At 41.7% G+C, this 14057-nt stretch overlaps 1 protein-coding gene across 1 annotated transcript; it reads left to right on the top strand.

Annotated features, from left to right (window-relative positions):
• Positions 1-510: 510 nt before the first annotated feature.
• Positions 511-10463, top strand: lrrc31 (leucine rich repeat containing 31; the record flags this gene model as incomplete). The annotated part of the gene is made up of 11 exons (XM_083777815.1): positions 511-523; positions 2365-2568; positions 3164-3307; positions 4414-4581; positions 4667-4831; positions 5185-5385; positions 6312-6479; positions 6755-6919; positions 7979-8134; positions 8821-8928; positions 10144-10463. 11 exons carry the CDS (start codon positions 511-513, stop codon positions 10461-10463), a joined length of 1812 nt encoding a protein of 603 aa, XP_083633941.1.
• Positions 10464-14057: the final 3594 nt, after the last annotated feature.

Below are 14057 nucleotides of genomic sequence, written 5' to 3'. Positions count from 1 at the left end.
AATGAAACCCAATACCCTGTTATTAGACAGGCTACGTAACCGTCGTTGTAATATAGAAATAGTTTTCCTGTACCGAATATGTGACTATGGTGCCTGGCCTGCAGTGCCTAAGATCATGCACGTGAGTGTGACGCATATGACCTTTCCTTCTTTATAGTCTTGGATTTTCTCACCTGAGAAACACGGGACATAGCGTCACCACAGAACGTTGACTACACTACGAGGAGGGGTATGTTTTGCAGGTAAACTAAAGTTCTATGCATGATAATTGAATGTACGGTATATATTTCAATGAACTCTGATATTGGCTACATTTGTTATGCGCACAGTCGTTGCATGGTGCTGGGCAACTATTAAAGTTTGTCCAGATATTGCACAAAATGTCTTCAAGGTGCATTTCTGTGCCTAATGAGAATGGATCAAACCTTTAAAAGTGACATTTTGTTTCTGACTAACAGGTTGATTTCGTAGGTTGAACGCTACTGCTGTCGGTGCTTGTATTGGTCTTAAATGGAGTCTGCAGGTATGGTCTTTAAATGCAGTTTCATGACATCCTTTAGGAATGCAATGCCATTTACTGTGCAGATCATTTCCTCACAGTCGCTTACCAAGATTTCGATAAACAATAGCCCATAAAATCGACAAGGAAAGGTTGAGGACCGCTCACTCATTAGACGGGACAGATTTTCAACTTTATACTCTATGCCAGTTTCAACCCCCTGCCCCCCATTTAGTTATTGTCCACCAGGGGGTGCCAACAGTTATTTTGTGGCAAAAATACATCGCCAACAAACGCTTAAAAGATGTTGTACAGATTATTATTTTATAACAACAGCGACTCTAATATGCAGCTGCATTGATCCTTTCTAGTTCTGTTTAGCAGAGAATAAAACAACTTTCTTCCATTGCTTTAAACAGCACTTTGATCGTCCGGATCTACTCAAATTGTTATTGGTTTCTGCCTGGTGTGGTGAACCACGTGACCAGGAAGTGCCTAATTTATGCACCCTTGTGCACCGAAAAAGCTAATCTACAAGATCACAATGGCTAGAGGACGCGACGCACTGTGGGCTTGTAGATCTGATATTTTCGGTGTACCGTCGTACGACGAAGTACAACTCAGGCGTACTTCGTTTTTATTTTCTTTAATAATAAATATTCAACTCCTTGGCGCTGACACATGACATTTATGGCTTATTTCAGAGAGTTGCTAACATTTGAATGATGTGATGTGACGTTTGAAATATACGTTTTAAAAAAAACCACAATAGACATTGTTATTGCCGGGAGTGACTAACCCTTTCCGAAAGCCTCATCGGTATCGCTTCTCGGCCTTTTGGCTAAGATCAAGTGTAGTATCTGTTCTTATCAGTTTAATATCTGATACGTCCCCTACCCGGGGACCATATATTAAATTGATTTTTGGAACTGGGAGATGGAATAGGGGCTTGCTCCGTCCACTCCACGCATCGACCTGGTATTGCAGTATCTCCAGGAACGGTGCACCCCCCTCTCTCTGTTAAAATAAATGTGATTTTGCTCATTTTAGTGATGATGATTAGTTCATGATTAGACCATGTTGTTATTGTTTTAGCATGATTGTGGCACTATACCTCTAGTCTATACTTTACCTGCAAACTTTTAATAATAAGGTATGCTATTGCTATTCAATCAATCACTAATGCTTTGCAGTTATATTATGACTTGTGAATTCCAATTTAGTTTTGATCTGTTTTTGAAATAGATAGTCAGAGTTGAGATCCAGCAAGGTCAGAAAAATTGCAGTTGCATCGTGAGTCGTGACGTGAACTTGTACATCTGCAATTTCTGCTTTTTTGACAGACTAAAATTATGGACATTTTACAAAAAACTGTTTCAGAAAATAATGTGATAATAGACATTTCAGTACATGTAATTAACTGCATTCAGCTGCTGGGAAAAACAAACTGCCCATGCAAAGTGAATGCTTTTGGGATTGAGAACAGGCATACAGTAGTCCAGTGGTTCCCCAACTGGGTGTCGTTAACCAGAGTAACCAACAATCTATTCTATACTATAAAACATTGGTTAAATTCACTACCTTTAGAAAGAGACAAGAATTGTGAAAATAGCCGATCTACAAGCTCACAACGCCTCACAACTTGAGGCGTTGTGAGCTGCCTTGTAGATAATCTATTTTCACAATATTTATCTGTTGAACAGAGTCAAACAAAATGTAATGCCTCAACTCCCGTTCCCCAGTTCAAATATTATTATTATTGGTGGCCTGAAAAGTTTGGGAACCCTTGCTCTAGTCAAATTCTGGACAAAATGTAATTTAATACTTCACATGATGTAATTTTCTTTTAATTTGTTATTGGTCAGACGGTCAGCGGGGTCGGGACGTGGCGGGCCAGAGGCGGTCTCCTCTGGACCTCATCATGAATCAGATCCGCAGGAAGCGCTCAGCCGCAGACCGGAGGTCGTCATCCAGCCGGTTCCTGTCTCGCACCCCCGACAGGGGAGGAGGGATCTCTGAGGACAGAGACACAGAGGACAGGGACCACAGAGATGGAACAGATGGCTCCGGTGAGATTCGGCTGAAGATATGAGGTTGAAAGGAGTTGGGAAGCAACTGGAAAATGACCTAGTTAACTTGACATTGTCGTATTGCATTCCCTAATGTAATTTATCTACATCCGAACCTGAAAATGAAGCTTCTGTTTGATTTATTTGTTTATTTAATAGATAGCTGGAGAGACCCCTGTTACGGAACAAGTTTACTGAACAAGCAATGATTTCTATCAGAATAGAGCTCCAGCCTAGCAGCACTGGTCGCCCCAGTGTATATAGATGAGTCATCACTGACCTTTATGGTATAACATGATATACTCTACTCTTAACTAACCAATATAAGCATTAGAATGCCAGAACTCATGGAAGTGTCCTTCAGGTACTAGGCAATGGGCAAACCGTTTTTCTTTAATTGTTTCTGTTGTGAACCTTTGCCTATTAACTACAATATGGAAACAATGGTAATTTTGCAAATTTTTGATACTTTGTTTAGTATGCCAGACATTCTAAAACGGTTAAAACCACACCTTTCGAACAGATTTCTATAGTATAGATAAATGTGCAGCTCCGCATGTTCTCTCATGCGGCCAATTGTTTCGTTGTGCCCTAGGTGTCGTCGAGCCAGCTGAGAATGAGTGTGACCTGGGCTGGGGACGCATGTGTGTGTTCCTACAGAAGTTGGGAAAGAAGGCGGATAGCCGGAGCTTGAATGTAGCTCACTGTGATCTTACGGCCACAGATATATTAGAGCTAGGTGAATGCACGCGCGCATGCATACACGCACACGCACACGCACACACACCCCTTTGTCTAGGGTGAAGGAATATAACAATGTGCGAGGAGACAGGGTTGAAAAGAACTTTAGTTTATTGGTAGCTCTTTTCTTTGTCAACAGAGACAGGATTCAAATCCTTGTGCTTTTCAGTTCACAAACAAGTATTGGCTGTTTGGGTGCGGTTTACATCTTAGCAAAAGTATCTGGAAAATAAAAGGTTTACCCCTAACTCAATCCCTAACCAAGAACAAAAATACAATACTAAACAGAATTACAATAAAGAGGAAAACAAAAGGGACCTAACACCCTTACAAAAGGACAGTGGGTTACATTAGACAAATACTACAGATAGAATAATAATAACAAACTAGGGTTTTACTCTTAAAGGGAACAAACAGATAACAAAAGGAGCTAAGGCAAAACTTACAGAACAGAACGGAATCAAAGTCAAATAAACTAAAACAAACAAAAGGGCAGGCAAAGGGTGGAGGACCAGAGGGACCGAGTCTCTGCTGCAAACTGCTGTCGTCCTCTCCAGAGCAGAAGTTCAACTGAGCCTTTATAGGGAACAGCCAACTAGGCACAGCCAACTGGGATTAGGGTGTGGGCGAAGACACCCAATCAGGAAGGAGGGGCAGGTCCGAACATGGACCTGTCAATCTCACAGCCAAGTCTGCATTCAATCATTCACTGCCAGCCATCAGCCTTTCTCACGCTCCAACATACTCCATTCAGCTCCATTCAATACCTTACATGAAACACAGAAAGAAACAAATTATAATACAAGCCATCCACAGAAGACCAACATTTCCATACTATAAATATTATTCACAGCTCAACTAATTATCATCATAACAATTAACCATCACAACATCAATAACAAATACTCAGAAGGACCATGGTCCGTAACACAGAGAATTTCAGTTAAAGATCTGTGATAGGAGGCACCCACTTGATAACCCCTTTTTTAATCTAACATCTTAAGCATCAAAACTAACCCAACTGACACACAAAGGAAAGGTCACACAAAGTTACTTCACGTGCTGCACACTACTGTATATCAGACCTCCTTTCTCCCCCGTCAGCTACTTTGCTCCAGTACCTTCCTCAACTGGAGGACATGGACATATCGTGGAACGAGCTGATTGGTGGCTCCCTGCGGGCGTTGACCTCTCACCTCCTGCATGCGGGCGGGCTCAGAACCCTGAGACTGTGCAGCTGTAGACTGAACACAGATGACGTTGTTGCACTAGGTGAGAGACGGCACATTCACTTTTCATATTTTCATGAATTGGAGTTTGTTCACACAATCTCTGTTTCTAATGTGTGCTTTTTAAGGCGAGGCTCTTGGGTGTGTCCCCCTTCTGGAGATATTAGACCTGTCCTGGAACGTTGGTGCTGGGGGCGGAGCGTTGCAAGGGCTCCTGGGAAAACTTTGTCCGACGCTGAGGGAGTTACACCTGGTGGCTTGCCAGCTTACTGCTGCTGATGCCACTGCACTGGGTAAGACATACAATACTGGTTGTTCCGATATATGGATGTTTTATTTTATTTTAGTTTTATTTAATTTTTGTTTTGAAAATGCTATTTTGTGTTTTTACAGAGATATCCTTACTTTATATTAATAAGTCTAGCGACTAGTCCAACTCGATAGGTTACTCTGAGGGTTTTCTCCTTGTCTAACTGTTTCAGCCATTTCCTCTGCTGTTTTAGCCTCTACACAGATATCGAGATGAGATGTAGAGATGTAACCAGATGTATTGGTGGGTGTTGATCTTCGTGAGATTATAGCTTTATATAGGCTATAGTACTATAGATCATCTTTAATGGCCACCCCTTGTCTCCCCCACCCTCAGGAGGCATAGTGAGTGCTCTGCCCAGACTGAGTGTGTTGGATCTGTCCTGTAACCCTCTGTTGTCAGAGGACTCACATGATGAGGCAGAGTCTTCAGGGGGCAGTCTGGGGGATCTGTCTTCCTCCCTCTGCCATGCCACCTCCCTCACCACACTCCGACTGCAGGCCTGTAGACTCACGCCAAACAGCGTCCACTCTCTTGGTAGGAGAACTGCTCCTTTGTGGTTTGATCTGACATGAGCCATGTTCATGGATTAAAGGATTGGATTAATGGATTCTCAGTCGATAATGACTGATTTCAATCATTTGGAAGCCAGCTGGATGCATGTTACAGCAGCACAAATAGCCCATCTACAAGCTCTCAATATGGTTTAACATGTTTCGGTTACTATTGTAAGATTAGAGCAAGATTACAGCATTTGAAGTGGTCAAACTAGCAATGTGTTCAGAAGCATCTTCCATAAAACCCGAATGGTCTCAGACATTTCATATAAAAGCATGGTTAAAGCCTCAATATGTGATTTCTTCACCTGGGGCTGATTGGCAATGTAGAAATGCAGGAACAATATTACTAAAACAAAATGTTGGGTTAATTGTCTAGGTAGGAAACAGTGCTAGTTTAGGGGGCTCCAAATTGCACATTAGGAATTGGCCATACAGTCATGAGACCATACAGTACATTTAGACCTTGATTAGCCAGGCTAATCAAGGTCTAAATGTATACGTCTAAATGTATACAGAAGTCTATATATAGACGTTGAAACAACGTTGTTTCAACGTCTATATATAGACGTCTACATTTAGACCTTGATTAGCCAGGCTAATCAAGGTCTAAATGTAGACGTCTAAATGTATACAGACGTCTAAATGTAGACGTTGAAACAACGTTGTTTCAACGTCTATATATAGACGTCTACATTTAGACCTTGATTAGCCAGGCTAATCAAGGTCTAAATGTAGACGTCTAAATGTATACAGACGTCTAAATGTAGACGTTGAAACAACGTTGTTTCAACGTCTATATATAGACGTCTACATTTAGACCTTGATTAGCCAGGCTAATGGATCAAAGTGGAAAAAACATGTCCCACACATAAGAAGAATAAATGATTACTGTGCTCGCTGAAGGTGGGTCGCTCTGCTACCTGCCGTCACTGCGCGAACTGGACCTGTCCTGCAACAGGAGTCTGGCCGGGGGACTGTCACACCTCACCTTACACCTGGTGCACCTCACGCACCTGGAGAGCCTCGACCTGCACCTGTGCTCTCTCACGCACGCCGATGTGGAAGCGCTGAGTGAGTTGTGTTTGCGTGTGCGCTCTGAGAAGGAGGGAAATTAGTCACTTATATGGTCTGCATTTCTATATTTTTGTATCTAAAAAAAGCACTTTATGTGTTACAGTACAACAGGCCATTTACACACACTTATGGCGGAGGCAACCAACGCAATGCACCAACATGTTCATCGCCCTAAAAGCCACAATGAAATTGTTAAATTATTTGTACGACAATAAATTAATCATGACGTAAACTACATTTGTGACAGCCCTTATTGTTTACTTTATGTCCAGTACAGGCACTCCCCTCTCTTGCCGAGTTGTCCGAGTTGGATGTGTCGTCCAATAAGGAGGTTGGAGGCGTGGTCGATTCTCTATGCTCCGCCCTGCCACTGGCACAGATGAGACGCCTGCCACTCAACAGCTGCAGTCTGAACCAAATGTCATTCGCTGCATTAGGTACTTATCTATGAACAATACTTACTATACCATACATACGATACTATTACCACTGTTATTACAACAATTACTGCTTTGCTAGTAATACACAGTGTTAATTTTGACAGCAAATATTTATTTAGTTTTAGTCAAAGTATTTTGAATAAAACTCATAAAACTCATGATATATCTATCGACTAAATCTACTGTTGATTTATGCCCTCTACACACTGCACAATACTTGTTCAGATTATGCTGCCGGGGAGCTTTTTTGGTGCTTGCAGACAAAACGCCGATCTGATGCAAGATCGGGCTTTGATCGCCAAGGTTTTGCTCGCTGTGTGTGAAAGGAATTGCAAGAAGATCCAGCGGTAATAAAGGCGCTTGCCGATGCATCGTGAATGTATCACGGGTTCCTGCACCTATACGTGAGACATCAAAATGAATTGAAATAAAAAACAAATGTAGCCTATATATGTATCGGGTCTGGATCGCATCTTGAACTCTTGCAGTTTGTGATCCCTAGTCAGCGATCAATCGTTTAGTGTGAAAACCACAAAGATATAATGACAGCCAATTTAAAAAAAGACTCCTGTAGTGTGAAATAGCCAACATAACGAACTGATGACTCGCCGACAACTTTAAACTTAAAACTCCTCCTAAACCTCAACTAAATGCACTTTGGCGGGGCCGTGATGGCATTGTGATACCTGATTTATACTTGGCTGCATGCCTTAAATAGCAGATCTACAAGCTCACAACACGCGACGCAGCCAAGCATAAAATGACTTGTCTTAGTTCTACTGGATCTTTTCTCCAATAGTGTTTGTGCTCTAACACTTTAGTCTAGTTGTTCTTTGTTGATGAAATTGTCAGTGTATTTAGTTATTATAGCTTTAGTTTTTATCTAGTTTTCATCAGTGAAAAAACAGTCAGCGATAACGCTTCGTCATAGTTTTAGTCTATGAAATTACGGTAATAAATGGAAAAATAAATGCTAAAATAGCATTCATAAAACTGTGGTCCTAAAATGTTGACTGTCTCTCTCTCTCTCTCTCTCTCTCTCTCTCTCTCTCACAGCTCTGGCTGTACCATACCTCAGGAGTGTGGATGTTTCCTGGTGTAAAGTGGTAGGCGGTCGCTTAGCGCTGCTATTGGATGCCTTGCAGCCAGGAGTTGTCCAGGAGTTGAGACTCAGCAGCTGTCAGCTGACTACAGATGACCTCTGTCACCTGGGTAATGAGCTTGTACATCTGCTATTTATGAAAATATCGAAAACGTTTCAATATGTTTTCTTTCTTTTTATTATTTACATAAATCTTCTCTTCTAGGGGTCCCTGACACAAAACATTTTCAGATTGGGTTTCTGCTGCCAAATTATTTTCTTCGTGACCCATTTATACCTAGTTTTTCTCGCCCACCTAGTAGCGGAGAAAAAAAGGGAAAAATAATTCTGGGAACTCAGATTAATCCTACTATAAATGCGCCACCTCTCTGCGTACGGTTGTGTACGGTTGAAAATGAAATGCACGTAACTCGAGAACCGTTTGACCCACCGACTTCACATTTGAGTCCGTCGGACCCACGGTTCTCCAGAACCACCACAAAAGGCTCTGGTCAGGCTCTGCCAGTGGGCCGAATTGATTGCCAAGTACACTTTTCAGTTTGCAGTCTTCACACACAGGCACATACACAGATCTCCATGTGGGACACCGGCTGACAGTACAAACGGGTGCTATGACAACGTATATCATTAGGTTCCCAAGTTGCATCGTTCCCAAGTAGGCCGGTGGTCGACTGCGACGGGCACGTACAGGTCTAGTTTATACCTAAAGCAAATTCTAAAAACAGTTGTTTGTATCACTGCTCGCTATCTTCATCTTCATCCAATCATGTCTTTCTTTACGATCCTTCCTCTCTAGCTGCGGTGTGTAAGCGTGGTTCCCTCTCTTCTCTGCACGTGCTGGATCTATCGTACAACAGCCAGGTGGGGGACGAGGGCTGGGCCACACTGTTCGGAGCTGCTGGAGGTAGACTAGGCCTGTCATAATTATTGCATAATAGCCTAATTGCAATTATTTTTGCATCATCGTCATATTCATTTGCATGTTGAAAGATGTTCATACATTTTCAAACAGTTTACAAAAATAGCGAAAATAGCAGATCTATACTGGATCTGCAATTTTTCATTATTGTTTTTAAAGGACCACTTCACCACTTTTCAACCTATCTTCATATAATAGGTCCTCACTAATAATCATGAAATAATTGCGCGATTTTCGGTCTGTGTCTCATAGGAGGGCTGTGGGCAGTTCAGAAACCGTATTCCAGTGACATCATCGATGGGGAATACAAGCTAATAGAAACTGCAGGCTTTCTAGTCCTGAAAAGTTTCAATGCGAAAACGGAAGCCATCGTTCTCACGATAATGAAAATCTAAACATTTTTGTAAAAAAATCTTGTTTAAAAAACAATCTGCCAAATGATGATGTCACTGGAAGACGGTTTCTAAACTGCACACAGCCCTCCTATGAGACACAGGCTGAGTATAAAGAAACCGCGCCATTTTATCATGATTATTAGTGAGGACCTATTATATGAAGATAGGTTGAAAAGTGGTGAAGTGGTCCTTTAAGTATAACATTTATTAAATATGTCAGTTGCTGTCGGGAGGAAACCATCTAACAACATTTTTGAGGTTTTTGATTTCGTTTAGCATAAATCAGTGCTATTGAACACCCTTTACGTCTGTGTGTTGTTCCATAAATCAGTGCTATTGAACACCCTTTACGTCTGTGTGTTGTTCCATAAATCAGTGCTATTGAACACCCTTTACGTCTGTGTGTTAGTTGAAATATATTAACCCAATGTAAAGTAGTAAAAAGCGCTTCGGACAAAACCGCTTAATTCCATTACACCCTCAAACTGTCTGCTTAAACAGCTAACACCACCACCTCTCCCTCTCTCATGTAAGTAATTGACAATATATAAATTCACAATACCAACTTTGATGAGGCAGTATTGCTTTGTTTTAAATATATAAATGAACATTTTGGAGTTAGGTGGTTTCTTCCCGGAGGCAGAGATATTCAAGTCTTATCTGCCCTGTGCAATTCTTTATGACGAATCCTAAAAAGCAAAGGAATTTTCATGTCCAATGCCAAAAACACAACTAAATCGTTAAATCACAATTATCCGTATGACAATTAATCGTCAACTTAAATGTATGTTTCTAATCGTGACAGCCCTAGTAGCCGGAGGAGGTCTGGGCTCACTGCGGGACGTTGACCTCAGCCTACGACCTTCGACCTCTGCCACCCAGTCATCCGCGGCGTGGCTCCCCGCCCTGCTCTCCGCCCTGCCCCGCCTACCCGCCCTGGCCCGCCTGGCGATGCTGCGCTGGGGCATCAGCAGTGCTCCGGCCAGAGAACAGCTGACACACACGCTCAAGAAGAGGAAGGTCCTGTTCGAGTGGGACCAACCCGCTAATAAGGCGGATGATGCCGCTTCACGAGACCTGGCCAATAAGGACAGAGCAGAGGAGGAGACTCACCCTGAGGAGTAAAGGCCTATTCATAGTCTGGATTTTCGGTGGTGAGGTGACCACCGCTCCGGTGGTGAGCTGACCACCGGAGCTGAAATAACGTTGAGCGGTGGTGAGTAAAAACAGAGAGAAGGGCTGGAGCGGTGGCGGTGGTTTGCTCTTCACCGCGGCTCGTGACGTCATGTTGTAGTTCGGTGGTCACCCCACCACCGTAAAACCAGACTATGTATGAGCCTTAACGGCGCATTCATATTCCCGTTTGAGGTGATGGCTTATCACTGCGGTGTAGTTTTTTAATGGTTAGGAAACTACAACATTACGTCATTCGCAGCTGTGATCAGCCATCACCGCGGATCCCGATACGTCTCTCTGTTTTTACTTTCAGACAAGTCCTTTCACTCTGGGCCTATCATCTCGTTCACTGATTGGTCTAGAAGTTGGGTGGGCGGTCCACTTAGTTAGAATGTGTGTATGTGTGTAAACCGAGAAACAGAGCAGAGAGAGGGGAGAGAGAACAATGTAATGGAAGAATAGAGACAGCGACAGAAAGCCATGACATAAAGCAAGAGAAAATTATTATAGCTTTCATGAAACCGATTAATTGCTGATCCAGGAAAATCCCGGCTTAATCCCTAATCCAAGGTTAGTGAAATAGGCCCCAACTTGCTTATTTCTCTCACGAAATTTGGCAACACTGAGTAGGATGGATGCGATTGTTGACGTGATGAAGACAAGCTACATAATAGTTTATCTATATGCACTGGAGAATGTGGGAAACACTCTTCTTGATTATAGACTGACACCACGGCGCGTATTCAGGGCGGAGTCACCACCCCCGGGGGAAGTTGTGATTGGCTCTCGTTCACTGCAGTGCAATTTGCGGCATTTCCAAAACAATATTGCGCAGAGTAGCGATTATTATCAAACGTATTTGCAATGCCATACGTTGAAAGATCTGTTGCCCGTGGACAAGGCACGTTACCGCCGCAAGTTAGATATTATCGGCATAGATGTTTGTCCGTATGTGATTAAGGATTTGAAAAGGTTGCATTGGCAGCCATAGAAAATTCTTACCCCGGGCTAAAACCGGATGTGACGTTTTTGGGCGTTCCTGTCTTATGTGGTGTCAGTCTATTGTTTGATTGTCGCACTTTGAAAATGTTTGTGTATATAACACATACACACATTTCTATTAATATACTTCTGCTCCTGGTATTGATGATTTCTTGTATAGTGTTGTGTGTCTTGATGAAAACCATGATCAAATGGCATGCTAGTATGCAGTAGTGGCATTTCAGGGTGTGTGACCCTCCTATGAGCAGCTTTTCAGGGTGAGTGTGACCCTCCTATGAACATCTTTTCAGGGTGAGTGTGACCCTCCTATGAACATCTTTTCAGGGTGAGTGTGACCAGAACACAAACATTGAAGCTAAAAGTGAGGGCAGAAAGATTGAAGACGGAAACGGTGAGGACACAACATTGCGATTGGCCGGAATGACATTCCGGATGATTTGATTGGTTGAACACGGAAAGTGATGTATGATGAATCATAAGAGCGCCCCTCACTTCACACGGGTGTGATTTTTATTTTTCCTAACCCATTTTGGCCTGACGTCGAAATTAGAAAAATGTCTTCAAAATCCTGAAAAACCTTATGTTTCTGTGTGCTCAATATTTCATGTCAAGGACCCCAAAATAATATGTAATTGGGCACCGACCCCCATCTGAAAATATGTTGTTCCAGGGACCCCTCAGAAGCAAAGATTTGAGTTAAAATGTTCATTCTGTAATAATATATATTCAAACATTTTCACGATTTTTCAAAAATAAATCTACAAGCTCATAGCGGTGGCGCGCTATGAGCTTGTATAGATCTGCTATTGTTCAATAGCTAAAGTATAACATAATGCTTAAAACAACAAAAGGTTAATGAAAGATGTTATACTTCCAGATTACTTCCATGTGTAACTATCATACCATGCGTTGTTACACTTTAAACTCCAGCTTCTCGCTCAAATGTTTTCAAAAACATGTTTAATTATAATAAATGAACATTGCGTGTGTGTTTACGTCGTGGCTGTCATGTTGGAAACGGCAGTAAATCAAGCGGGCGCAGCTGGTGCTCCGAGGCTTTGATTAGGCATCGGTCTGTGTTACGGTTACGTAAGAACTTATTTCTTACGCTCCGTAAGAACTTAATCACACCCGTGTGAAGTGAGGGGCGCTAATATATTAAAGTAATCAAAACTCATGTTGATTATATAGGTGATGTAAAACAAACATTACATTCTCTTTATTGTTAATGGCATTTAATGTTTGTGTTTAGGGACAAGATGACGTACATTTTCCCTTCGTTGTCAAGGGTTAGGGTTAGTGGCGTTAGTACTAATGGCGTTTTTAAAACAAACACTGAACTAAAAACAAACATTAAACCTGTATATATACTCACAAACAGACCTGCTGAATTCAGCCATTGACCAATCAGAATCAAGCATTCAACCTAGCCATGTAATAAGCTATACTATAGGCCAGTGGGTCCCAAAACTTTTCATGTCAAGGACCCCCAAATTGACCCCAATTAGAATATATATATATATACCCCCGTAATATAATAAATATATGACAGGGACCCCCGTAATAGAATAAATATATGACAGGGACCCCCGTAATAGAATAAATATATGACAGGGACCCCCGTAGTATAATAAATATATGACAGGGACCCCCGTAATATAATAAATATATGACAGGGACCCCCATAGTATAATAAATATATGATTGGGACCCCCGTAATAGAATAAATATATGACAGAGAACCTGCTTTGCCTTATTTATGACTGCTATACTTCTAGCCACTTTGTACTTGGCGTTAGTAATGTGTGGTTTCCAGCTAAGCCTGTCCTCTATTGTCACGCCCAGAAATGTATTTCCACGGACCCGGTCAATAGCAATCCCATCAATATGTAATATGTACCTGTGTGTTAGTCCTGTGATTACCAAATGGTATAAACTCTGTCTTGCTCACATTTAAAGATAATTTATTATAATCAAACCATAACTTTAATTTACTTAATTCTTCATTGATGTCAACCTGCAGTTTATCCAGATTATCATCAGAGCAAAATACATTAGTGTCGTCTGCAGAAAGTATTAGTGACGGGCGGCAGCTTTGATATTTTGTAAATATCATTGATATAAAGAATAAATAGTTTGGGCCCCAGTACTGACCCCTGGGGTCCAGCTTCACAAACTGTTGCCGTCTGTCCAAGTAACTTTTAATCCAGTTTATTGCAATGCCTCTGATACCAGTTTTCTCCAGTTTATTTACTAAGGTGTTGTGTTGTGATGGATATTGTCAAAAGCTTTTTTGAGGTAAATGAATATTCCTATTGCGTACTGCCGATTATCAATTGCGTCTGTGATTCTTTCTATGGATTCCATCAATGCCTGAGATGTTGATCTGTTCTTTATGAAACCATATTGACTCTCTGAGAGTATATTAAATCTGTCAAAGAATGAATCTATGAAGTCTGCTGTTAAAACGTTTCTCCAATATCTTTGAGAATTGTGGCAGTAATGAGAAAGGTCTGTACAGTTTGTGAAGTGGTGTTTGCT

Source organism: Protomyctophum parallelum (genome assembly GCF_964188405.1).
Source record: "Protomyctophum parallelum genome assembly, chromosome: 12".
Lineage (NCBI taxonomy): Eukaryota > Metazoa > Chordata > Actinopteri > Myctophiformes > Myctophidae > Protomyctophum > Protomyctophum parallelum.
Note: the sequence above shows the minus strand (reverse complement) of the source record. Positions and strands in the feature narration are given on the sequence as shown.